Below are 26,865 nucleotides of genomic sequence, written 5' to 3'. Positions count from 1 at the left end.
CTCAGGGGAGTTGGGCATATATAGAAATTTGTGGATCCCCCACTGCTTTCCCAGTTTGTATTTTAGTGGCCTAAAGAAAAATGCCTTTTCAGTTTGGCCAGTCACTCCCATAACTGTAGCATAATCATCGCCTACAGGCATCAAGGCTGTATTTAGAACTGAGTACCTTGTCCCAGGAAGGTACTCGCTTCTAAAGGTTGACTAGGAATTTTCCTTCCTTTTCCATTTCCCCCAGCTTTAGTTTTACAACCAGAGAGCCTGCTGGGGTAGTCTCCTCCAGTCCCCCCTAATCGTCTTTCACAACAACCCCTCCTCTCGTTTGATTCCCTTGACCATTCTCTTTCTGCTCTGGACAGTCCTTCTTCCAATGGCTCTGTTTCTTACAGTTTGCACATTGATTTCTGCCGGATTGAGGAGGGCCTTGCCTGGGTGCTCCCTGCCCGCTTTCACGTCTTTCTTTCTGTTCCTCCTGCACTATTGCTATTAAGTTTTTCATCCCTTGTTTATCCCCTTCTTCTCTGTTGCTAAAGACTCTCCAAGCCTCCTCCAATAAGTTTCTAAATTCCGTATATCTTCTTCTCAGACTTTTTAGAGTTTGCACTAAATATCCCCCTTGGACTGTCCCAAAAATAGATTAATTAGTTGTTGTATCCCTCTCGGGTTTCCTGCACTCAGGATGACCCTCCCCGAGAGTTCTTTTTTCCCAGCCCAACAGTGGAAGAAAGAGTCGGAATTCTTCAGCTCTGGTTCACAAGGTTGTTTATTGTCTCTTATCTAAACCATTCTTTTTCAGACCTGCAGAGGTCTGATCTGCAGGTCTGTCATGGGCACGCTGCCCACCCCTGGGCTGGTGTCTACATTTTATACGAGGAATTACATGTACTTTATTTGTCATTGTTTTCCAATACCTATCACCTCTGTTAGACTGTCTACTTCTAGTCTAAACCAATCCAAATGTGCCACCATCACCAAGAAGATGGAAGCTAGGAAGAAGAAGGAAGAAAAATAGGACAACGCCCAAATCCCTCCATCTTGCCTCCTAGACCCCCTCTAGTAAAATCCCTGAAATTCCACATTTCACCCTAGGATTAATTCATTATCACTCTACTTAAACTTCCGTGACTTGTGATTCTTCATACAAGGTTGGTAATTTGCTCCATGGGTTAAGATAGAAATCCCAAGTGTCTCTGGCTTCCTGCTAGGATTCCCCAGCCCTCTGCCAGGGGCACGTGTCATCCAGGGCACCCAGAGGGGCGTCCTGGGTTCCAGCATATCCCCAGATCAGATGCCGGGTCCAGTGGTGTATAGCGTCGCATTGTGTTTCTCAGGTGGTCTAGGAACTCTCTGGGGGATTCTGAGGGTGCCTGTTTAATAGCATATAAAGCTGACCAATTTATAGTTTCAGGCGTTGCTCTTTCCACTCCCAATGTAAGACAATCCTGATAATTTTTTAGCCTCTGTCTTTGTACTGGTTGGTTCAGGTTCCAGCCTGGGTCCTGGAAGTGGAAAATGTTCCTTTAGATCCCCTGGTTGTTGTCTAAAGTGGTCTGCTACCAGGTTCCCGGCTGTCTTTAAAACCATCTAGCTTTCTGTTTCAGTGAATGTGTATAATAACAATTGAATATCACCCCAGTCTGGATTGTGCTACTTCATAATGTATCCTAGATGTTTAGCAGTGTTTATTTGATCATTTTGGTAATTTCCTGCAATCCTTTTCCAAGCTTCCAAATCAAGGGTGGAGAAGGGCACCTTAACTAATATCTTTTCTCTGCCTGGTTTTACTGTCTCCTGCAAAGGGGCCTGCAGTATTTGTCCTCTGGTTCGGGATGCTATTGGGCTGCCTGGAGGGGTTGGAGCTGGTGTCTTCTCCAAAGGAGGAGGAGTAGGAGTAGGAGTAGGAGTAGGAGTAGGAGTAGGAGTAGGAGTAGGAGTAGGAGTGGAAGAGGTCAACTTGGTGGTGTAGGTGGTGGAGGTGGTGTAGATGGAGCCCCTCCCAAGTCTCTACCCCTTCCCCTCTGCCCTCCCAAATGAGGGCTAAATAGGTCAGCTAGATCTTGTTCTTGTTCCTCTAGTGCTGTGCAATAAACTTTATCTGTCCTGCTGCATCTCTGTCTTATGCTACAGGCCGAGCAGCCCCATTTCAGTTCTCCCATTTTGCTTCTGTTTTCTCTTTCAAGAGCCAAAACGAGGGGGTCAGAGGGGGCTCTGATGCCACAGTCCCTTTGCCAATCAGGGTTATTTTGGAGGGAGAAAAACATATCACAATAAGAAACCTCCTCCCATTTCCCTTCCCTCCATAGACACAACATTAGCTGTAACAGGGTATTCTATTCCAATGTACCTGTAGGAGGCCACCTTGCCCCATCCTCCAGGTGATAGAATGGCCACCAATGGGAGCAATATATAATTAGGCTTTTTAAAATTTTGAGTGCCCCCTTTGCCTGTTATTTCTCTCCAATGTGCTAAGACACACCCTAATGGGCTGGCTTTAGGTACTTCCTAACTCTGCCTTGTTCCCATGATGTCTTTTTAGAGCAAGCTTTAGCTTATTCAGTTCCCAATGTCCAGATGTGAGTCTCAAATCAAAACTCCTTTTTTTCCCCCCTTCTTCTGAGTTATTTTTAAAAAGTAATAATTAATCAAATAATCAATGTATAGAAATATTTATAACCAATTTAACAATCAATAATATTTTAATTAATTAAATGTTATTTACATTAAATACAACTTAATTTAATAATTAATATATAACAATCCACCATTAACTTTTCCTTGTTTGTTGTTTTCTCAGTCCCACACAAAGTTACAAACTCCTATGGGTACAATCCAAACCACTGGGGACAAAAGAAAAGGAAAAAATTCCTTAATTCTTCCTTTTGATACGGCTGTGCCACTCCTTTATCCTTTCCCAATCCTCTTCAAAGATGTCTTGCCATGTCTCAGGGTCTAGGTGACTTTTTCCACAGATTAAATTCACTATTTCACACCTTGCATGTATCTTGGCAGTTCAGGGGTACCTGCATGGCATGCAGGTCTCTGTCTATATGAAACACAATACCACCTCCTCTGACACTTTCTGCACTGAAGGAGAACCCAAGCTGTGTGCCAGTCTGGCTCCCAGTGAAAAGCTGTCAGTCTGCACACAAAACAAGGAATCACCCCTTCAAGCCCCCAGGTCAAGGCGTTTCTAAGCAGTCTTTCAGCTGCGGGGTGTTCCCAGTCAAAGGCTCGATAGCAACGTGTTGAACTGCGATATATCCCTCCCAAGAACACTCTGTCTCTCCCTCCGTCCTCCCGTTCTATGACTCCCCAGCCCCTGACGGATGAAGAGACTGACTCGGTTCAAGCTGAAACCACCTGTGTAGAGCATGTCTCGGAGGCCGGGCTCTCCCAGCCCAGGCTTGAAGTTAGGCAGCCACCGTGGGCAAATCACCTCTCGCTTGTAGGAAAAAAAAAAAACAAACCCCAAAACAACCCCAGCAAACCCCTTAATGCAAAGGCTCTCCTAGTAACAGCTGTCAAGACTGAAGGGCAGTGTTATCGCACTGCAAACACTTAACTCTTAGCCCAGGCGGGCTTGCTGGCTGCCTTCAGGTGGTTCCTGCCCCTTACCAACCAGCGGCGCTTGCTTGCAAATGCCGATTTGTACCGTGCTCCTGGTAGCTGTGCTATCAGCTAGCAGTGTTCAAAGCAACCCTACAAACCGCAGCTTATGTCCCGAGTGCCTGCCAGCCGTGCTGTCGGCCCGCTGCGCCAAGAGCAATTTGGCAAGGCCTGGATCATGGCCCTGCACCGCGCTGGCCCCGCTCGTTGGAGCCGCCCTGCACCACGCATGTGCTGCCGGCCAGGGGCTGCCTGCGCTGGGCATGCGCTGCTTGCTCTCCCAGGTGCTGCCGGCTGGCCGCCGCTGCCCCGGCTTTGCGCCGCCTCTGCCCGCCGCGCCGACCTGCGCCATGCTCATGGCGACCCGGCGCCCTTGAAATGTTCTTTGAAAAACCACAGTTACCCGAGAAACTAAACCAAGACCTCACTCCCCGCAGCGTGTTTCACCGTTCACTCACACACGCAAGCATGCACGTCCGGACATGATAACCATACACAATCACAGGTTCAAACCAACGCTCCGCCAGCTGCTCTGTCAGCTGGGGACCCCCCACCACCGGCCTCTCCCCGGCAGACGATTGCTTGCAAACTGCTTGTGCAAAACTGCACACAAAGACGTCTCTTATGTGACTTATCAGTAGCCAACCCTAAAAAAAGGACAGGAATACATACCACTTCTGTCCATCAGCTTGGAGACAGAGGAGCTCCTTAGTCTAGGCTTCCTGCATTCCCTGGTCTTCTCCTGGTGTTATGAGTAAAAAAGTTATCTGTGTCTATGATATTTTATTAAAAATCCTTTCCTAGGATTTTTCCCCTCCTGAGGAGCTGAGGGCCCCAGGAAAGAATTGCAAACAATAACTATCTGCTGCTGTGGAATGCAACAGGTGCATCTTCCATTGCTCCATGTGGATTGTTTTCACTTGATGACCAATCACAGCCAACTGTGTTGAGCCTGTGAGCAGTCACAAGATTTTTGTTATGCATTCTATTCTATTATTCTTCTTTGTAGCCTTCTGGTCATTTTTTCCTCTCTGTTCTTTTAGTATAGTTTTAATGTACTATTTTAATAGAATATATAATAAATCAGCCTTCTGAAATGGAGTCAAACCTCGTGTCTCCACACCTGGTGTGTTCGCCCCCACAAATTATCCTTTTTTTTTTAAGGCTGCAAAGTTAAACCGGTTGGGCCAGTTGCTGAGAGTTGAAATGTTGACTATTTGTTGTTGATAGCTTCATGTTGCAATCTCCTCTTGTTAATAGTTTTTCTTCAATTACCTGTTAATGGTTAGAAATCAAGCGCAGTTGTCCCCCTGCTGCTTCCCAGGAGCCTGAAGGTAGCAGGGGGAGGTGACATCAGAGCTAGTATGCAGATGAGAATGCATTTCACCAAATTTTGCAATTTTCCAGGAAAAAAACTCCTAAAAACAAGAAGCCAACATGGAATAAAGAAACCTAAGTAATGTCTAAAGATGAGGAACTTAATCCTTAGTATCTGCTAAGATCCTTTTCATTTTCACCCTAACCTGAAAGGATGTCAGCTAGAAAGAGGACCTGGAATGTTAGAACAAAAAAGTGGAATTCCCACTACTCCCTCGAGGATGGAAGCCCCAGCTCTGCCTGCATACAAGCGGGCACAGCTGCATCATCCTCCTCCTCCGTGCCACTCCTGGGAGCAGCGGGGGTGCGGGCGACCTGTCGTTTCTCCCCAGCCTGAGCTGAATGTTTTTAATAAAGGCATTAAAAAGGAGAAAGATCTCCTGCCCTATTTATGACACTGGTATTGTCCTTCATAGCAAGAAGCTTCAGAAATTTGCATTTTTCTATGCCCTTTGTACCATGGCAGAGGTTTCTTAAGTAAAAGGTTAAAATTCAACACATAATTCTACAATTTAAAATTTAAATGTTTAGTCCATATATTGCTAACTTAATTGAACCCCCCAAAACCTCCATTTCAACAGCAGCCCCTGCCTGGCTTCTGCCTGCCCACACCGTGGCCATCCACGGCTCCTCCTGGGCATGGAGCTCAGTCAGTGCTGGGGCTGGGTGGGCTTTGCTGCTGCTGCCACCTGGATACTGGGGTGACCACTTGTCCTAGGTTGCAGTGTAAAGATGTATTCTAATGCCATCCTCAAGAGCTGCTGAAACCAGGAGGGGCATTGTTTCTTCCTTACCTCCTGTTAATGGGCCCATCAATGTCTTGCCACATGACTCAGAGATAACTCCCTCCCAGAGCCATTTCTGTTTAATGGCTAATCAAGGACCCACAGCATGAGGCAGAATGATATCAGCCCACTGTGAGATGCTCTGCCCATGGGGGAGGAGCTAAGCATCCCCAGCTGGATATAATCTGGGTTTTGGGACACAACAAGCAGTCTTTCCACTGGATTCCCAGAGGAACCGCCGCCCTTACCCAATGCTTTTCCAGAGGATGAGAGCTACCAGATTGTTTCTACAGGATCACCACTTCCACAAGTCCATTTCATCTGGACTGCTACCACCACCCTAACTAGCAGGGTGTCAGGCTGTATTCTGACCCTGTCAGTGGTTTTCTTTTGTATTATTGCATGTGTTTTGATTTTTTTCCCTTTTCCTAATAAATTGTATTTCTGACTTGGACCCTCTCACTGGTTTTGCTTTCAAACCACAACACAGATCCTTCTCTTTATTTAAACAGAGGAATAGGCCATTGCCTACTCTGCAAGCGGGGTGGGTGGAGGGTGGGGGTGGGGTGGGGTGTCACATTCACTGTTGCTTAGCGGGCAAGGCCAGGGGGCTCAGGGGCAGAGGGAGGGATATGTTGGTCTGAGGAGGTGCTGGACGTTGCTGGGCTGGTCCTGGGGTCTCTAGAGGTACTCGAGTTGGCTGGGATGGGACAGACAAAGATAAAAAAAGGGATGAAGGCAGCTTGGGGAGGCCCATGGGGAGAGCAGGTGGCAGTGGGATCTACGGGGTAAAAGGAGGTTCCCTCGTAGACGGTTGTTCTGGGGTCCTCTTCACAGAAGACTTGAGAGGGCTGTCCAGGCCGTTCCTGCTGCTGGAGGAGCTGCTCACGCTGTCTGGGTGTGAGGTGCAGCCACCGTCTTCCAACTTCTGTCCCGAGGTGCTCCTGTGCAGAGAGGAGGTGGCTGAGGCCCCAGCTGCCAGTGGCACACAGGGAGCCTCCTGCACAGCAGGGCCCAGAGCTGGCAAGGCTCCCCAGCACGGCTGGAGCTGCTGGCACAGCTGGGCCCAGCTGGACAGCTGCCCCTCAAGGCCCCGGCCAGCAGGGCATGGCTCTGGGCAGGGTCCCTGGCCAGGAGCGGGCCCCAGAGCGCCTCCGCCTTTCAAGGGCAACCTCGGCCCTGCTCTTTCTCCTCCCCACTTCCCTCTGCCTCTGCCCCGTGCCCCTGGGGCTGCTCTTGGCCAGGCAGCCTCAGTGGGAGCCAGCACTGGCTGCTGCCCCAGCGGGGCCCCCAGGACAAGGCCCAGCAATTGAGAGGCCACTGGAAGCACTGGGCAGCAGCAGAACCCTCAGCAGAGTTATTTGGACAATCATGGACTGGCCACAACCCCACTGCAGTCTCAATGGGAATGTTCTCTGACCATGTTAGACTTTGAAAAGAAGCTGTTTGAGGGGGAGAGCAACAAAACACTCACTGTTTTCTGTTCCAGGAATACCCGATTCCAAAGCAGCACAACATGAAGACAAGCTCCAAACAAAGGACGCCTGCCAGTAACCATAGCCAGCAGCCTGTTCCCTGACAGAAACCCCTTCCGAGGCCATCCTGGGCATTGGGAACAGGTCTTGTGGTGCTGCCTGCATCTGTGGGAGCGATGGGGAGCGTGAGCCCGTGCTGTGCTGCACTGCTGAGCTGGCAGCACGGTGGATATGGGCAGGACGTTCTCTGTTTCCCCCAGAGCTGGGGCCTGCAGGCACCTTGCCGGCCCTTGGCACAGGCTGTGCCAGCCAACAAAGCCCAGCAGGCCGGGAGGAGAGCCCGGGGGCAGCGCAGCTGCTTGGGCAGTGGCTGCTGCCAGGGACACGGGCCAAAGCCATCCCTGAGCAGCCACTGCCACCCCTGGCCCTCCCTGCCCCGTGACAGCTCCCCCAGCCCCAGGGGACAGGCTCAGGCCCTGTCAGGACCCAGCGCAGCCCCTGCCCAGTCGGGAGCCAGGGCTGGCTCTGGCCCTGGGCTGGCAGCAGGGCTCCCGCTCAGGGCTGCTCCTGTGCCTCGGGCCTCTGGGCACTCAGGGCCAGCTCCGCAGCAGCTGCAGCAGGAGGGACGTTGCTGCACCAGTCCCGTTTCCACGGGGCTCTGAACGAGCTCCTGAGGCCTGGAAGCCGAGGCGCCTCCAGCTTTGGCTGCTGCCGGGCTGGGCAAGGGCAGGCCCTGGGGGAAGAGCTGCTGCCACACAGCCCCGGCCAGGGCTGAGCCCGGCACAGCAATTACCTGCTGTGCCTGTGCCCGTGTCTGCCATCGCCTTCCTTCCTGCAGCTAGGGCTGCCAATGAGCCACTGCTTCTCCCTGAGTGTTCCTCCTCCTGAACAGCCTTTTGGTCCAGCACTTGAAAAAGGAAAAAAGGGACAACTGGATCAAATGGAAATATTCCCCACTGGGGAGCTGGCACCTTCAGGAGGCAATGCTTGTCTAAGTCACAGATAAAGATCAGGAAAAAGCCCAGGTAATTGGGGCTGGGCTGTCGGAGAAGGGAGACTGGACACCAGTTGGTCATCAGCAGATCTCGTTTATTGTGCATTGTACAGCTGGTTATATACCATTCTTAATTAGCTCATGCATAGTACAAAATCATAGCTTATGATTGGTTATATCGCACTTACATCATAACCGTGAACTTTTGCACTTTTGCGGTTTTTATCAGGCTCTCACTTCCTTCTCGACATCCTGTTTACCACGTTCTTGCACATGTTCCTTCCTCACAAGGACACCCTGTCCTTCAGGCTACCTCCGGCCTATATGTCCTCTAACTTGAACAGATTCGTCTGACTATGTCCCTTCTCTGCGAGCCATTCCTTTACGAGGCTCTCCACACTTCCCCCGTTTTCTTTATGAGCAAGCATTGCTACCTTTTGTTGATCAAAGGCGGACATGATCATTCTCTGCATACACTGCAACAAACAAGGCAAAAACATTAAAATGCTTAAGGCAACTATAGCAATTAATATTATAAGCTGAATAATATGTTTCAGCCAACCGGTAATTCCTAGCCCCTCGAAGCTGAGCCCAAAGAACGTGTCATCCCTTTGTAACAATTTAGTATGCTCTTGAAGCTTTTGAATCTTGGCATGAATAGATTCTGAGCTGTTATCTAGAGTCATGCAACACATACCATCGAAATCCTCACATCCATGCCCATGTGCTAAAAGCAAAAAATCTATAGCGGCTCTATTTTGTAACACCGCATGTCTGACAGTATCCACGTCGTTAGCCAAAGCGGAAAGAATTCCCGAGGTGGCATTAGCCTGTTTTGCAACCCAGCATTGTAACTTTTCTAATTCAAAAAGCGCATGGCCTGCAGCCAAACCTGGCAAAAACAATGAAGCTACTATTTGTTCGGCTCTGTTAAATAATTGAACATTATCATCACACGAGGAATCGATAACGCTTCGTTTTCTGCGAGTAGTGGTAACCCGGGTAGAATTTACCTGCATTGCTTGGAGCATTTCTTGTGAAGGAAGAGCTACTGTCAACTTGCCAAATGTGCAAGGGCCTCCCACAGGCTTCTGAGGGATACTAGAAAAGGCACGATCTCCACAGAGTAAAAATATGCCGGGGGGCAGCTTTCTGGGTATAGTAGTACCTGGGGCTGGATGGGATTCATTGCGCGCCAGGTTTTTGCACCACCGAGAGTGGTTTTGCCATAGTTCCCCTTCTGGTTTAATACTTGTGGTTCCAGTAAGATTACACCAAGCCCCATTACCCTCATTACAAAACCACCTAGAACTATTAATGTATATACAAGCTTCTGCATGCAGTGTACCAAGAATCTCTAACCTTTGTGGTGGGTTACCATAGGGGAGACGATCGTCCCAGGTGTCATAATCCTTTATACATTCCATGATTCCCTTTGTGTTGTTGCACCGTGCAATCTGTCCTCTACTTTGACTTGTCAAAATTTCTGCTTCAGTATTGTTTAAAGGAACTCCTATTAAACATGTATGAAAGGGATCTTCTGGTCGAGCCAGCGACACACAAAAATTAGTGCGATTTAGGGCCTTGGCAAGCGTAACCCACATGTTTTGTCTTGGAAACCAGCCAGCTATCTTAGAATGATTTTCCTCACCAGTAGTATAGCTTAAAATAACAGCCAAGCAAAGTATCCACACAAATTTGCCCATTGTAACTAGTTACCTTTTCGCTTATTGCTGTGTTTTGGGGATGCTTTACCTACATAAAGGCGTTGCACTTTCGCAATGCAGCGGTCTAAAGCAGTATCAGGGTCTTCCCAAATTGGGCCAAGGTAAGCACGGTAAAAACAAGCAAGATGCGGCACCTTATACTTACACCGTGCAGCAAGTATATGTGAGTTTACCAATTTTTGGCATCTGTGTATCCAACCTTTAACCGTCCACCGTGCCCAAGCTAAGATGAGCTGTTCTGGCGCCTCGTATACTCTTCGCGCCTGTGCATATCGTACTCCTGATTCTCGTTCAAAAGCTAGGCCCCAATCATCCTGCCTCAAATCATTCCCTTGACATTCCCCACACCATAATCTATAAATCAAATTCTGTTCTGTCCAAAAAACTCTATTGCACCCTCCACAATGGAATGCTATCCAAGCTTCACAAAGCGGACTTTCACAGCTACAACAAGGAAGATGCCTTAGTGGCTGGAAAGGTGCAATTCCCTGGTTCCCGTATTGGCCTAACCAATATACCCAATTAGACGGCGTAGTCAGCAAAGCGTCCTGTGCGTTAATGTTATAGTTGGCCAAAGTCCGCAAGTAAGGCTGTAGTATCAGCGACAACTTCTGCTGAGTCCTCTGTTGGTCCTGCTGCGACAGTCTCTCCCACTGTTCGATCATTTGAAGCAGGCTTCACCCATTTAGCGGGAACCCATAGTGTTCCTGTAGGAGTGGAAACACAAACATAACCTCTGCCCCAATATACTACTTCGACAGGGCCATTCCATGTTCCTGTTTTAGGATCCCGGTAGCGGACCCATGCTTTTTGACTTGTTTTCCCTTCAGACTCTGCCTTGCTTGTATGACGTACAGCAGGGGGCTCAGCTTCTTCCCCAAATACACACAAATGATTCATTACATACAGGGCTTTAGACAGCCTTTCCTGTGGATCAACTATTTGCTCATGTTTTAACAGATATTGCTTAAGTGTCCTATGTGCCCTCTCCACTATGGCTTGTCCTGTAGGAGAGTGTGGTATTCCTGTAACATGTCTGATACCCCACTGCCTCATGAATTGACTTAAGCTCTTACTTGCGTACGCCGGTCCATTATCTGTTTTTATTTCCTCTGGTACTCCCATAACTGCAAAACAACTGGTTAGGTGTCGGATTACATGAGAAGCTTTCTCTCCTGCCTGTGCTGTAGCCCACACATATTTACTATAGGTGTCTATGGTTACATGTATGTATTTCAGCCTCCCAAACTGTAGCACATGGGTAACATCCATCTGCCACACTTCATTACTCCGTAATCCACGAGGGTTTACTCCACACCCCAGCCCTACTCCGCCATTGTGAAAACTGCATGTTGGGCAGGCTCTAACTATAACTTTTGCCTCTGACATGCTAATTTTAAATTCCCTTGCCAGTCCCTTAGCGTTTTGATGATACCTATCATGGGATTCTCGGGCACTAATCATCCTATCATCCGCCACAGTGGTGACTAACTTATCTGCTCTAGCATTGCCCTCACCGAGGCCAACATTCCACTTGTGACTCCTAATATGAATAATGCAATAAGGTGTTGAACGGGCTGCCAAAGCTCTTTTAAGCTGCATCAGCAATTCATATAATCTCTTATTCTGGACCTCTTTTACAGAGGCATCCTCTACCCTCCGTGCTACCCCGGCAACATAGAAGGAGTCAGTAACAACGTTCAAGGGCCCTTTCAGTTCACTTAAGGCCCAAACAACGGCAAGTAGCTCCAGAGTCTGTAAACTGTCCTTAGGGTCAGCTTTTAGGACTTGTTTTTTCCATCGAGATCCCTGCTTCCATGTGATGGCCGCCGTCCTTGACTTCTTTCCCGCATCAGTGAAGGCGGTAATAGCACCTGAAATGGGCTTTTCTTCTCGCAAAGGTCTCGTAATCCAGTCCCATTCTTTTAACCAATGAAAATGCTTTGGGATAAGCGTCCCTGTAAAAATGTGCGCTCCAGACCCCAAAAGTGCTACTTGTAGTTCCTCTGAATTGTTCAGGTACCAATCCAAATCTTCTTTCCTCATGGGTAAATAAATGGTTACTGGCTCTGCCCCGGTGACTTCTACAATTCTACTCCGTCCCTTACGCACTAGGGCAGCAACCTGTTCAATTTTTGTATTAATTGTCCTTTTCGCTTGCAATGGCGGGGAGATCCATTCTAGGACCCTAATCTCCCCCGTTTTCTTTATGCATTGTGTTAAAGCACCTAAAAGATGTAAAGGGGTATTCCACACAGTAAGGGTGATTGGAAGTTCCGGATCGCGACGAGAAACAAAGCCAAGCTCAATACAACGGATAATTTCTTGCAAAGCGGTTTCCTGTTGTGGTGTAGGATGAACGGGCGCTGCTGGATCCGTACCTCTTAGGAGTGGACGGAGCTGATCCAATAGAGAATTCGGAATTCCAATAACGGGTTTCAGCCATTGAAGATCTCCCAATAACCTCTGAGCATCGTTGAGGGTGGCAATCTTAGTCGTCAAGTGCAGCTTTTGTGGCCGAATTATCTGGTTTGTAATTGACCATCCGAGGTATTTCCATGGGGTAGATTGTTGTATCTTTTCCTCAGCTATCACAAGAGAGGCCATAGCCAGCGTGGCCTGAATGTCTTTTAATTGTTGCGGTGTAAAAGGAGTTGGTTGAGCGAATAAGATGTCATCCATATAATGATAGATAATGATATTTGGCCATTGCACCCTCAGCGGTTGTAATGCTGCATCTACATAAAGTTGACATAAAGTAGGAGAGTTACGCATTCCTTGTGGAAGAACAGTCCATTCAAAACGCTTGTCTGGCTCTCCTCGATTAATCGCCGGTAACGTAAAAGCGAAACGTTTCGTATCCTGAGGATGTAGGGATATAGTAAAAAAGCAGTCTTTTAAATCAATGATCAAAAGAGGCCAGTCTTGAGGGAGCATGGCAGGATTTGGAAGGCCTGGTTGTAATGCCCCCATTGGCTCCATTTGTTCGTTTACTGCCCTCAAATCGTGTAAAAGGCGAAATTTGCCTGACTTCTTTTTTATCACAAAAATTGGAGTGTTCCATGGGCTTGTGGATAGCTTCAGGTGTCATTGTTGAACCTGTTCTTGCACTAGCTGGTGAGCATGGAGAAGACTTTCCCTTTTTAACGGCCATTGCTTAACCATTACTGGCTTATCAGTAGTCCAAGTAAGTGGAATCGGGAAAGTCCAAGCAATGGCGATTACCCCAAAGGGTGCTCATTGGACAGAACCACCCCTAGTTGGGCTAGAATATCTCTGCCAATGAGGCAGTGGACCGTGGGGGGTAACGATACTATTGACAGTACCGTTACCAAGGTCTGTCCATCCAAGGTAATCTTAACTGGAGGTGTTTTTTGTGCCAATGTGTAGCCCCCAACACCTGTCACTGTATCTGCTGTTTGTGTTGCGGGCCAGTCTGGTGGCCATTTTTCAGGGGAGACGATGCTTGTATCTGCACCAGTATCCAAAAGTCCCCAAAGTTCAAGAGATTGGTCCCCGTAGGTTATTAACACCTTTCTTTTTGGACGGCTGTGCAAATCTATTGTTAGCAACGCTAATCCAGATGATCCAAACCCTTGATTGCCGCGAGAGCATTGCGTACGTGGCTGCAGCTCTTTTGTTAATTGCGGTAGCGGAATAAATTGTGCAATGCGTTGGCCAGCTTCTATAGTCAAGGGAGGAAAAGGAGTGTAGGCCATAATCATTATGTCGCCTGTATAATCCACATCAATGACTCCAGGTAATACAAACAATCCCATAATAGAAACAGAAGAGCGGCCTAACAGCAATCCTCCGTGTGGTTGTCCATTAATCAAGACGGGGCCGCGCACGCCTGTCGAAATTTTTACAGGGCGCGATGTCATTAGGGTCGTTCTTACTGCTGCTGCCAAGTCGAGGCCGAGACTCCCTGTGGTGGCTGGTTGAAGGCAGGAGGTGGCGCTGATGTCACGGCAGCTATTTGTGTCGGGGCGCGGTTGCCATTCGCGCTCGGCCGCCAGTTTCCCGGTCTCCGGCGACAAGCAGACGTGTTGTGCGTATTGGATTGGCAGTTCTGACACCAAATTCCTGTGGAACGGCAGTCTCTGCGCATATGACCGCCTCTTCCGCACCGATAGCATCGTAGGGAAGGCGGTTTTCGCTCAGTGGAAGCGGCCAGTGCAGGAGCGCGGAGTGGAGCAAGAGCGGCTAACACTTGTGACTGCGCAGATTCTGCTTGTTTTTGTAACCCTAAACCTAACTCCTTTATCGCATTAACCAGAAAAGCTTGGGACCCTGTTGGCTGTAACGCCATTCTCTCCAGGGCCTCTTCGATGGTCCAATTAGCACCTAACGTTGATAAAACTCTCCGTGTGGCCTCATTGCTATTCTGTAAAGCACATTGTTTCAACAATGCCCCCTTCATGTAATCTGGAACTCCGGCCCTTTCTATAGCTGCAGCAGCTTTATCAACAAAAGACCCAAAGGTTTCCTCTCTTCCTTGTCTGATTCCCATATACATAGGGACACCAGAGCTGTCCTTCACTTGATCAATAGCATTTCTCACTAATCTCATAGCCTCCCTCACTTTATCTGGTCCAGAAATCATCTGCGCCTCTGCCCTGCGGTAGGCTCCTAGTCCCATTAACTCTTCTATCGTCACCCCACGCAGCGGGTCCCCCTGAGCTCTCTGAACGGCAACTGATTCATTAACCAAGGCTTGCCAATGGGCATTGAATAAAAGTTGTTGATGTTGGGTAAAAATTAACTTAGCTATGCAACGCAAATCGTTAGGGAGCAGTAGCTGCGTCTCAAACAAGTAATCCAACATTTGTTTGACAGGTTCGCTCTTAAAGCCAAATTGACTCACTGTTTGCCGCAATTGAGCTAGCAATTTCCAATCTAGTGGTGTATATGTACCAATTTGTACGGGTTGTCCTTGCTGATTTACCCCTTGGTTATAGGTCACAGGAAAAGCCCAACTGCGCGCTGCCTCCAATATGGAATCATCCCCCTGTTCCAGCCCGTGTTTGGCTAATGCGTTCCAGGCTTCTCTCCGCTGCCTAGCCATTTCCTCCCACAAGTCGCTCTGCGCCCCAGGGACAGGATCTGGCTCCGGCTGAGAGACCCGAGCATTAGACTCAGGGCTGCAAAGCAGATCGAGCTCTTGACTCAGAGGGGATGTACTCTCTTCGCTGATTTTCGGCGGGTTAGCGGCTGTGCCCAGTTCCTCAGAAAGAGGAGGCGCAGAGGGTGGCACACCTGCCTCAGGGACCGGCAATATGATCTGCGAAACACTAGGCGCTCCAGATTCACCCGCAGTGCCATATTGGGTGTTTCTCTTATACGCTTCTACCGCTTCCAAAGCGGCTCTTTTTTCAGCTTGTTGCTTTAACAATGCATTATGGACAACCCGCCAAATCTTACCTAACTTCTTAGCGGTCTTATCATCCTCTAAAACTCCTTCCCAAAGTAAATCTCCCAATTTGCGCCACTCACTAAGTTCATGTACTGTATGAGGATTGGCAAACACACCCTTCGCGTACCCCCAGGCAAGCAACCCCGGAACCTCTTTCCTTACATCTATGTCTGTAACACCTCTTTTTTGCAAAGTGGACATAAATAAATCATATGCTGCTTGCCTGTCCATTGTGTCGTCAGCGCTGTTGCAACTCTCCGGCTCCGGCAGCACGTAGGGCCCAAGACCACCGCTGTAGCTCTTGGGGGTGCCTTCCCTCCGTCGTTTGGCACCGACCCGGTTGCAGCAGGTCCCACCGCTACTTCACCGACCGTGGCGTGTCCTCCCCCGTTTTCTTTAGCGCAGGGGCGACGTCGGGGTCACCATTTGTCGGAGAAGGGAGACTGGACACCAGTTGGTCATCAGCAGATCTCGTTTATTGTGCATTGTACAGCTGGTTATATACCATTCTTAATTAGCTCATGCATAGTACAAAATCATAGCTTATGATTGGTTATATCGCACTTACATCATAACCGTGAACTTTTGCACTTTTGCGGTTTTTATCAGGCTCTCACTTCCTTCTCGACATCCTGTTTACCACGTTCTTGCACATGTTCCTTCCTCACAAGGACACCCTGTCCTTCAGGCTACCTCCGGCCTATATGTCCTCTAACTTGAACAGATTCGTCTGACTATGTCCCTTCTCTGCGAGCCATTCCTTTACGAGGCTCTCCACACTGGGCCAGTGCACTCCCTTGTGCAAACAGCTGCACCGCCTGATCTTCTCAGAGACTGGGAAATGGCAGGGGATCTCAGGCTCACAGTACACTTGGGGCACCCTATCAGCTAATGCCAAATTCCATCCTGCAGAGGCTGGGGAGGAATTGCAGCCAGGCCAGGCTGAGAAAGAGCCCTGCAGGGTGTAAAAGCAGCAGCGGGGCAGCGAGGCTGCCATGGATCCCTTCCTGCTGTGCCGGGCACGGAGTGTCCAGATGTGCAGCCAAAGCCCCCGGCTGCTGAGTCCCAGGGGAAGCATGAGGGAAATGCACCCACCTTGTCCTCCGGGTGCTTTCTTCTGTGTTTGTGTCAGGAATTCATCTGAGTCATGAGACATTTTGGCTGCAGTATCTTGGGTCTTCCCTTTTGGAGGACCTTAAGAGAAAGTAGTTCCATTTCCCAGGAATGGATCCCACAAAAGCAGGGCTCAGCCTGTGGGGTCAGCAGGGACACACTACTCACCCCTGCCATGGGAGCTGGGTTGGGGCCAAGCATCCAGCCCTGGAGCTTGAGAAGTCCTCCCTGCAGACACACCTGTAACTCAACAGCCACAGAAGCTTCTGCCATCTCTGCTGATCTGCACGGGCACCACTGAGCCGCAGCAGCGGTGAGGGGATCGTGCAGGGCGCGGGCACACACGTGCATGATTCTGTGCTGGCACCTGCAGCGCTGCCTCCCTGGCCCAGCTTTGGGCTCTGAGCTGGCAGCTCTCCCAGGGGAAAGGCCTTCACCTACCCTCAGCATCTCCCAGACCCTCAGTCCTGGATGTGGGGCCTTCACCGGCAGGTTCAGCTGCAAAGAAAGGCAGGACAGAAGAGCTCCTGTGGCACTGCAGGAGATCCTCAGGCTGCCCACAAGGCTCAGCCCCGGGGCACAGCCCTGGGCCCGGCCCCTTCCCTCTCTGCTCTTCTCTTTGACTGCACAGAGCACACAGAAGGACACACTGGCACAGCACACGGGAGGAGGACTGAAAGATCAATGCTCCTTCCTCCCACTGACAGCGATCCTGAGGGATCCCTCAGGGATCCAGAAAGGAGAAGGGAAAGATTCTCAGAATCCTTCAGCCTTTACATAATGTTAAGGGAAATGGTTTATAAATGAGCTTTTGTTGCATTGATCCTGATTATTCACTCAGGAAAGGCAGAATGAAAACTTGCCTCCAGCATCCTCCAGGAACTTCAAACCATCCTTCATCAGGACTTCCTGAAAACCCATGTCACGATTCCAGGCTAAAAGGGAGCAGAGATCAGAACCATATCTGTGGCATGCTGGGATCCCCTAATGCTACAGGGAAAAGGGCACTGCAAGGGGGTCGGCTAAGGCTATGGGACCCAGATGGGAATGGACATGGGCAAAGCTGCACAGGGGCCTGGGGAGCTCTGGGCTGGCTCGTGATCACTCTCCACACTCTTTCCCTGACCTCAGCAACACCCCTGGGAGGGGTGGCTGGAGTAGCCCAGGGCCCTGGGGCTCTCTCCCTCAAACTCACAGAATATCAACCCTAAAGCCCTGGGGAAAACTGCAGCAGGCAGTGCCACAAGTATCCCTCCCTCCTACACTCCCTCCTGCCCTCCTTCTGCTGGGACAGCTCCCATATCCCAAGGGCAAACAGCCAGGCCCTCTCAGGACACACTGGAGCCTTGCTCTCCCCCTCTGTCCTTTCCCCACCGTGGGCACCCCGTGCAGTCACTGCCAGGTTTCAGGACATGTCTCCCATGGAGGGACCCCAGCAGGACTGCTCAGGACCCGAGTGCCTTGAGCCTGCTCGGGATAATTCCCCTGGGCTGTGCCGCTCTAGTCCAGGCTGTGCCCGCACTGCCAAGCAGCAGAGAGGGCAGCTCAAGCCTCAGCAGGTCTCAGGCCCAGAGGCACAGCAATTACCTCCTGTGCCTGTGCCTGGCATGGCCTCCCTTCCTGCAGCAGAGGCTGGCAGGGAACCACTGCTTCCTCCGGGAAATGCTTCCTTCAGCACAGGCTCTCCGTTCATTTCTGGAAAATGGAAAAGAGACAGCTGGATCAGATGGAAACATTCCTGCCTGGGAATGGGGAAGGTGAGGCATCACTTATGAAAGGAATGGATAAGGATCAGAAAACACCCAGGATTTTGGGACAACCCAAGGCTGCTTCCTTCCCCAAACAGCCCCAACATCTGATCTGCCTGGAAACCAGGAAATTGCAGGGGATCTGAGGGAGGGCATGGACTGTGGTGCAACTGGGGCTGCCAGTCAGCTGATGCCAAATGCCTTCCGGCAGAGGCTGGGCAGAAGCTGCAGCCAGGCCAGGCTGGGAAACAGCCCTGCAGGGCGTGAAAGCAGCAGCGGGGCAGCGAGGCTGCCATGGATCCCTTCCAGCTGTGCCGGGCACGGCGTGTCCAGATGTGCAGCCAAAGCCCCTGGCTGCTGAGTCCCAGGGGAAGCATGAGGGAAATGCACCCACCTTTTCTTTTCTGCAGACATTCCTTCAGCATTTGCCACATGATTTCTAATGGGTCCTGGAATTTCTTGCCTGCCATGTCTTTGGTCTCTCCTGTCAGAGGACCTTAAGAGAAAGTAGTTCAATTTCCCAGCAATGGACCCCACAAAATCAGGGCTCAGCCTTTGGGGTCAGCAGGGACACACTACTCACCCCTGCCATGGGAGCTGGGCTTATGTGCAGCATCCAAGGTAGGAGTTGGTGAAGTCGTCGCTCCAGATATATCTGTAACACAACAGCCACAGAAGCTTCTGTCATCTGGTCCTGACCAGTCAGTCAAACATTACGCCTTGGTGGGACAGTGAGAACATACCTGAAGAATGCTCGGAGGGCTTCACAACTTCAGAGCGCCAGGCTAATGGAGAATCGTTCCCAGCATCCCAATCTGGAAGCAAACCAAGATGAGAACTGTTTCCATTGTGTGCTAGGGCTGGCTCTGGCCCTGGGCTGGCGGCAGGGCTCCCGCTCGGGACTGCTCCTGTGCCTTGGGCCTCTGGGCACTCAGGGCCAGCTCCGCAGCAGCTGCAGCGCCAGGGACGTTGCTGCACCAGTCCCGTTTCCCCGGGGCTCTGAACCAGCTCCAGAGGCCTGGAAGCCGAGGCGCCTCCAGCTTTGGCTGCTGCCGGGCTGGGCAAGGGCAGGCCCTGGAGGAAGAGCTGCTGCCACACAGCCCCGGCCAGGGCTGAGCCTGGCACAGCAATTACCTGCTGTGCCTGTGCCCGTGTCTGTCTTTGCCTTCTTTCCTGCAGCAGGGGCTCGCACCGAAGATGGAGTGCTTCCTTCAAGAAATGCCACCTTCCACTGAAGCACTATGTCCATCTCTTGACAAAAGAAGGGAGACAGATACATCAGATGGAGCTGTTCCCGACTTGGGAGGTGGCATCAGAGGTAATATTTGTGAAATTTATGGAGCAGGAAAATGGCCAGATTACAGTGGCATGATGAGAGCACTTCCACCTCCAAACAGCCACCCTTTTCCTAATCTGCAGGGCTGGATATAGTGGGGGATCTCAGGGTGTGTTACAGTTTGGACTGCCTGTCAGCTGATGCCTTCCGGCAGAGGCTGGGCAGAAGCTGCAGCCAGGCCAGGCTGGGAAACAGCCCTGCAGGGCGTGAAAGCAGCAGCAGGGCAGCGAGGCTGCCATGGATCCCTTCCCGCTGTGCCCGGCACGGCGTGTCCAGATGTGCAGCCAAAGCCCCCGGCTGCTGAGTCCCAGGGGAAGCATGAGGGAAATGTACCCACCTTCTCTTGTCTGCAGGGGTTCCTTCAGCTCTTGCCTAATCTGTTTGGATGGTTGCAGGGACATCTTATCTGTTGTATCTTGGATTTTCCCTGTTGGAGTAACTTAGAGAAAAATATTTCCATTTCCCAGGAATGGATCCTACAAATGCAAGGCTCAGCCTTTGAGGTCAGCAGGGACACACTACTCACCACTGTGATGGGAGCTGGGCTTGCGTATAGCATCCAAGGTAGGAGCTGGAGAAGCTGGAGAAGTCCTCCCTGTAGACACATCTGTAACACAACAGCCACAGAAGCTTCTGTCACCTGGTTCCTGCCCGCTTGTCTACAATTCTTCCTTGGTGGCACACCGAGAACATACCTGCAGGAGGCTCCAAGGGCTTCAAAACTTTATTCATCCAAGCTGATGGAGAAGCCTTCCCAGCCTCATCTAGAACGGAGCACAGATGAGAACACTTTCCAGGGTGTGCTGGGATCCCCTTCTGCCACAGGGAACTGTGCACTGCCAGGGGGTCGGCTAAGGCCGTGGGAGCCAGATGTGAATAGACATGGCCAAAGGTGCACAGGGGCCTGGGGAGCTCTGGGCTGGCTCCTGGTCACTTTCCACACTCTTTCCCTGCCCTCAGCAACATCCCTGGGAGGGGTGGCTGGAGCAGCACAGGGCCCTGGGGCTCTCTCCGTCAGACACAGAGGAAATCCTCCCTAAATCCCTGAGGCAAACTGCAGCAGGCAGTGCCACAATTATGCCTCCCTACCTCCTTCTGTCCCTCCTGCCCTCCTTCTGTAGGGAAACCCCCCAGATCCCAAGGGCAATCAGCCAGGCCCTCTCAGGACACACTGGAGCCTTGCTCTCCCCCTCTGTCCTTTCCCCACCGTGGGCACCCCGTGCAGTCACTGCCAGGTTTCAGGACATGTCTCCCATGGAGGGACCCCAGCAGGAGTGCTCAGTACCCGAGTGCCCTGAGCCTGCTCGGGATAATTCCCCTGGGCTGTGCCACTCTAGTCCAGGCTGTGCCCGCACTGCCAAGCAGCAGAGAGGGCAGCTCAAGCCTCAGCAGGGCTCAGGCCCAGAGGCACAGCAATTACCTCCTGTGCCTGTGCCTGGCATGGCCTCCCTTCCTGCAGCAGAGGCTGGCATGGAGCCCCTGCTTCCTCTGGGAAATGCTTCTTTCTCCCCAGGCTCTCCTTTGATTTCTGGAGAATGCAAAAGAGACAGATGGATCAGATGGAAACATTCCTGACTGGGAATGGGGAAGGTGACAATTTCAGGAGGCATCAATTGTGAAAGGAATGGATAAGGATCAGAAAACACCCAGGATTTTGGGACAACCCAAAGCTGCTTCCTTCTTCAAACAGCCTCAACATCTGATCTGCCTGGACACCAGGAAATTGCAGGGGATCTCAGGGTGGGCATGTCCGGTGGTCCAGTTTGGGCTGCCTGTCAGCTGATGCCAAATGCCTTCCTGCAGAGGCTGGGCAGAAGCTGCAGCCAGGCCAGGCTGGGAAACAGCCCTGCAGGGCGTGAAAGCAGCAGCAGGGCAGCGAGGCTGCCATGGATCCCTTCCAGCTGTGCCAGGCACGGCGTGTCCAGATGTGCAGCCAAAGCCCCCGGCTGCTGAGACCCAGGGGAAGAATGAGGGAAATGCACCCACCTTGCCTTCTCTGCAGACGTTCCTTCAGCATTTGCCACATGATTTCTATTGGGTCCAGGAATTTCTTGCCTGCCATGTCTTTGGTCTCTCCTGTCAGAGGACCTTAAGAGAAAGTAGTTCCATTTCCCAGGAATGGATCCCACAAAATCAGGGCTCAGCCTTTGGGGTCAGCAGGGACACACTACTCACCCCTGCCATGGGAGCTGGGCTTATGTGCAGCATCCAAGGTAGGAGTTGGTGGAGTTGTCCCTGCAGACACGGCTGTAAAACAACAGCCAGAGAAGCTTCTGTCACCTGGTTCTTACCAGTCAGTCAAACATTACACCTTGGTGGGACAGTGAGAACACACCTGCAGAATGCCCAGAGGGCTTCACAACTTCAGAGCGCCAGGCTAATGGAGGAACCGTCCCAGCATCCCAGTCTGGAAGCAAACCAAGATGAGAACTGTTTCCATTGTGTGCCAGGGCTGGCTCTGGCCCTGGGCTGGCGGCAGGGCTCCCGCTCAGGGCTGCTCCTGTGCCTTGGGCCTCTGGGCACTCAGGGCCAGCTCCGCAGCAGCTGCAGCGCCAGGGACATTGCTCACCAGTCCCATTTCCCTGGGGCTCTGAACCAGCTCCAGAGGCCTGGAAGCCGAGGCGCCTCCAGCTTTGGCTGCTGCCGGGCCGGGCAAGGGCAGGCCCTGGGGGAAGAGCTGCTGCCACACAGCCCCGGCCAGGGCTGAGCCCGGCACAGCAATTACCTGCTGTGCCTGTGCCCGTGTCTGGCATTGCCTTCCTTCCTGCAGCTGGGGCTCGCATTGAAGATGGAGTGCTTCCTTCAGGAATTGCCACCTTCCACTGAAGCTCTATGTCCATCTCTTGACAAAGGAAGGGAGACAGCTGCATCAGATGGAGCTGTTCCCCACTTGGGCGGTGGCATCAGAGGTAATATTTGTGAAATTTATGGAGCAGGAAAATGGCCAGATTCCAGTGGCATGATGAGAGCACTTCCACCTCCAAACAGCCACCCTTTTCCTAATCTGCAGGGCTGGATATTGTGGGGGATCTCAGGGTGTGTTACAGTTAGGGCTGCCTGTCAGCTGATGCTAAATGCCTTCCTACAGAGGCTGGGCAGAAGCTGCAGCCAGGCCAGGCTGGGAAACAGCCCTGCAGGATGTGAAAGCAGCAGTGGGGCAGCGAGGCTGCCATGGATCCCTTCCCGCTGTGCCGGGCACGACGTGTCCAGATGTGCAGCCAAAGCCCCCGGCTGCTGAGTCCCAGGGGAAGCATGAGGGAAATGCACCCACCTTCTCTTGTCTGCAGGGGTTCCTTCAGCTCTTTCCTCATCTGTTTGGATGGTTGCAGGGACATCTTATCTGTTGTATCTTGGACTTTCCCTGTTGGAGTAACTTAGAGAAAAATATTTCCATTTCCCAGGAATGGATCCTACAAAAGCAAGGCTCAGCCTTTGAGGTCAGCAGGGACACACTACTCACCACTGTGATGGGAGCTGGGCTTGAGTGCAACATGCAAGGTAGGAGCTGGAGAAGTCCTCCCTGTAGACACATCTGTAACACAACACCCACAGCAGCTTCTGTCACCTGGTTCCTGCCCGCTTGTCTACAATTCTTCCTTGGTGGCACACTGAGAACATACCTGCAGGAGGCTCCAAGGGCTTCAAAACTTTATTCATCCAAGCTGATGGAGAAGCAACCTCATCTAGAACGGAGCACAGATGAGAACACTTTCCAGGGTGTGCTGGGATCCCCTTCTGCCACAGGGAACTGTGCACTGCCAGGGGGTCGGCTAAGGCCGTGGGAGCCAGATGTGAATAGACATGGCCAAAGGTGCACAGGGGCCTGGGGAGCTCTGGGCTGGCTCCTGGTCACTTTCCACACTCTTTCCCTGCCCTCAGCAACATCCCTGGGAGGGGTGGCTGGAGCAGAGCAGGGTCCCGGGGTTCTCTCCGTCAGACACAGAGGAAATCCTCTCTAAACCCCCGGGGAAAACTGCAGCAGGCAGTGACACAGGTATCCATCCCTCCCTCTGTCCCTCCTGTCCTCCTTCTGCTGGGACAGCTCCCAGATCCCAAGGGCAATCAGCCAGGCCCTCTCAGGACACACTGGAGCCTTGCTCTCCCCCTCTGTCCTTTCCCCACCGTGGGCACCCCGTGCAGTCACTGCCAGGTTTCAGGACATGTCTCCCATGGAGGGGCCCCAGCAGGACTGCTCAGGACCCGAGTGCCCTGAGCCTGCTCGGGATAATTCCCCTGGGCTGTGCCGGTCCAGTCCAGGCTGTGCCCGCACTGCCAAGCAGCAGAGAGGGCAGCTCAAGCCTCAGCAGGGCTCAGGCCCAGAGGCACAGCAATTACCTCCTGTGCCTGTGCCTGGCATGGCCTCCCTTCCTGCAGCAGAGGCTGGCACGGAACCACTGCTTCCTCCGGGAAATTCTTCCATCTGCAGAGGCTCTCCTTTCATTTCTGGAGAAGGAAAAGAGACAGCTGGATCAGATGGAAACATTCCTCATTGGGAATGAGCCATGGATCCCATCCCGCTGTGCCGGGAACCATGCGTTCAGATGTGCAGCCAAAACCCCCGGCTGCTGAGTCCCAGGGGAAGCATGAGGCAAATGCACCCACCTTTTCCTCCCTGCAGCATTTTCTTCAGCACTTGCCGCATCTGTTTGGATGGTTCCAGGGATATCTTCTCTGTTGTGTCTTGCATCTTCCTCTTCGGAGGAACTTAGAGAAAAATATTTCCATTTCCCAGGAATGCATCCCACAAAAGCAGGGCTCAACTTGTGGGGTCAGCAGGGACACACTACTCACCCCTGCCATGCAGACTGGTCTTGTTGGCAATAACCACCAACGTACGTATGAATCTCCTCCCTGTAGACACACCTGTAACTCAACAGCCACAGAAGCTTCTGCCATCTCTGCTGATCTGCACGGGCACCACTGAGCCGCAGCAGCGGTGAGGGGATCGTGCAGGGCGCGGGCACACACGTGCATGGTTCTGTGCTGGCACCTGCAGCGCTGCCTCCCTGGCCCAGCTTTGGGCTCTGAGCTGGCAGCTCTCCCAGGGGAAAGGCCTTCACCTACCCTCAGCATCTCCCAGAGCCTCAGTCCTGGATGTGGGGCCTTCACCAGCAGGTTCAGCTGCAAAGAAAGGCAGGACAGAAGAGCTCCTGTGGCACTGCAGGAGATCCTCAGGCTGCCCACAAGGCTCAGCCCCGGGGCACAGCCCTGGGCCCGGCCCGGCCCCTTCCCTCTCTGCTCTTCTCTGTGGCTGCACAGAGCACACGGAAGGACACACTGGCATTGCACACGGGAGGAAGATTGAAAGCTAAATGCTCCTTCCTCCCAATGACAGTGATCCTGTGGGAGCCCTCAGGGCTCCAGAAGGGAGCAGGGCAAGTTTTCCAGATTCTTTCAACCTTAAGATTATGTTAAGGGAAATGGTTTGTAAGTGAGCTTTTGTTGCATTAATCCTGATTATTCACTCAGGAAAGACAGAATGAAAACTTGCCTCCAGCATCCTCAAAGAACTTCAAACCATCCTTCATCAGGACTTCCTGAAAACCCATGTCATGATTCCAGGCTAGAAGGGAGCAGAGATCAGAACCATTTCCATGGTGTGCTGGGATCCCCTTCTGCCACAGGAGACTGGGCAATGCAGGGGTGTTGGGTAAGGCTGTGGGAGCCAGATGTGAATGGACATGGCCAAAGGTGCACAGGGGCCTGGGGAGCTCTGGGCTGGCTCCTGGTCACTCTCCAACCTCTTTGCAGGCCCTTTGCAACATCTCTGGAGGGGTGGCTGGAGTAGCCCAGGGCCCGTGGGGTCTCTCTCCCTCCCACAGAGGAAACCCTCCCTAAAGCCCGGGGCAAAACCATCCCCAGCGCTTCCCAGGGAGCAGGGAGCGCTGTGCCGGGAAAGGGCAGCCAGGCTGCCGGCTCACCTGCTCGCCGCGCTTGCAGCAGAGCAGCCTGGGCAGCCCTGGCAGGCAGGGCCACAGCCAGGAGCAGCAAGAGTAGGAGGCGCAGAGCAAGGGCCATGGTGCCTTGTCCTCCACCAGTCCCGCCGCTCTTGCTGCCACCGCTGTCCCGACACCGCTGTCCCAATATCAGCACCGCTGCTGCCACCGCCACTGCTGCCGCAACAGTTGTGCTCAGGGACTGACTGCTGGCTCCTTGTGCTGCTGTGCAACCACGGGGCTCTGGCACCTCTGGCACCTCTGTGACCTCAGGGCCTGCTGAGAGCTCAGCCTGCTGTGACCCCAGAGCCCTGCTGTGACCTCATGGCCTCAGCTGTACCCCCAGAGTGTGCGCCCGTCCACATGAATGGACTGCCCTGATTGTAAATGGTTTGCTTCATCAAAGGGCCATTGCTCAGCAAAACCTTTCTTTTGCCTGCTGACATTGCTGGTCAGGCTGCGTCCCTCAAGATGCTCTTGATTGTTGCAGTTCAAATTTATTTTATTGATTTCATTTTAAGTGTTGTTTAAGGGCTCTGTTGTGCCCCCATTTTTTTCCTGAGTTGGTTCACCTGTGGGTTTTACCCTCCCTCCAAACTGTCCCTCGTGTCCTTCCCCACCCCTTGTTCCAGCTCTTTCCCTGCCTGTCAAGGCAACCCAGCCCCTTGGTTCCCCAACCTTTGGGCCAATCCCTGACTGCAACTCCCCTTTGGCATTCCCCTACTCCTGGGAGCCCCACTGGCCCTTGTGACCCATCCTCTCCACCCTCCTACCCCAATTGGCCCCAGACACTTGATGTAATCCCCTCACTCCTCTCCTGAGCATTCCCTATTGGTTCATTGTTTGCATCCACCCCATGACTTGTATGTGTACAAAACCCCTTGGGCAGTACAGCTAGGGGCTTCTCATCCTGTTCTATTCGCCTGGACTAAGGTGTTCCTTGCGGAACCTGAAGACAGGGAGCCTCCTCCTTTCTCCTGTGCTTCGTTCCTGTCGTGGCTTGTGTCTGGCACTGGAGAGCAAGTGGCACTAAAGGCTCTGCCTCTGGTAAATCCCCATAGCGAGGCAGTTCCCGACTCCTGCCGTAGTGCCGGAGTTGTAAGAGCTAGCCCAGGTTCCAGCACTCACTTCACTAATGTACCGAATGCCCCTTCTGCAGTGCCTGCTCTGGTGCTCTGCCAGCTCACACAGCAGAGTGTGATTCACATACTGCAGCCCAGAGTCAGGTTGTTGCAACGTTGAAATGGGTGTGGTTGGCAGGATGGCTGGGCATAAATCACTACAGAACTAAAGCAAATGCGTGCACGGTCCCAGGCTGGACTTGAATAGACACAGGAATTGTGGAAAGATGAGGA

At 52.0% G+C, this 26,865-nt stretch overlaps 1 protein-coding gene across 1 annotated transcript in view; it reads right to left on the bottom strand.

The window, feature by feature from the left end:
* Window positions 1-25,552, bottom strand: part of LOC135309330 (uncharacterized) — an 80,406-nt gene extending 54,854 nt beyond the window's left edge. Inside the window, exons 1-22 of the mRNA XM_064435481.1 lie at window positions 25,496-25,552; window positions 25,066-25,137; window positions 24,639-24,695; window positions 24,366-24,437; window positions 24,177-24,278; window positions 23,910-24,017; window positions 23,195-23,257; window positions 23,035-23,106; window positions 22,846-22,935; window positions 22,300-22,416; window positions 21,910-21,981; window positions 21,750-21,821; window positions 21,561-21,662; window positions 20,995-21,102; window positions 20,270-20,338; window positions 20,101-20,181; window positions 19,912-20,013; window positions 19,373-19,489; window positions 18,982-19,053; window positions 18,822-18,893; window positions 18,633-18,734; window positions 18,078-18,185 (exon numbers count right to left, since the gene is read on the bottom strand). Coding sequence (XP_064291551.1) covers window positions 18,078-18,185; window positions 18,633-18,734; window positions 18,822-18,893; window positions 18,982-19,053; window positions 19,373-19,489; window positions 19,912-20,013; window positions 20,101-20,181; window positions 20,270-20,338; window positions 20,995-21,102; window positions 21,561-21,662; window positions 21,750-21,821; window positions 21,910-21,981; window positions 22,300-22,416; window positions 22,846-22,935; window positions 23,035-23,106; window positions 23,195-23,257; window positions 23,910-24,017; window positions 24,177-24,278; window positions 24,366-24,437; window positions 24,639-24,695; window positions 25,066-25,123 — 1,816 coding nt within the window. The 5' untranslated portion in view covers window positions 25,124-25,137; window positions 25,496-25,552. The remainder of the gene's footprint in view (window positions 1-18,077; window positions 18,186-18,632; window positions 18,735-18,821; window positions 18,894-18,981; window positions 19,054-19,372; window positions 19,490-19,911; window positions 20,014-20,100; window positions 20,182-20,269; window positions 20,339-20,994; window positions 21,103-21,560; window positions 21,663-21,749; window positions 21,822-21,909; window positions 21,982-22,299; window positions 22,417-22,845; window positions 22,936-23,034; window positions 23,107-23,194; window positions 23,258-23,909; window positions 24,018-24,176; window positions 24,279-24,365; window positions 24,438-24,638; window positions 24,696-25,065; window positions 25,138-25,495) is intronic.
* Window positions 25,553-26,865: the final 1,313 nt, after the last annotated feature.

The sequence above is a fragment of the Passer domesticus genome, chromosome 10 (assembly GCF_036417665.1).
Source record: "Passer domesticus isolate bPasDom1 chromosome 10, bPasDom1.hap1, whole genome shotgun sequence".
NCBI classification, from domain to species: domain Eukaryota; kingdom Metazoa; phylum Chordata; class Aves; order Passeriformes; family Passeridae; genus Passer; species Passer domesticus.
The sequence above is the reverse complement of the archived record's forward strand: the minus strand, read 5'-3'. Positions and strand labels throughout refer to the sequence as shown.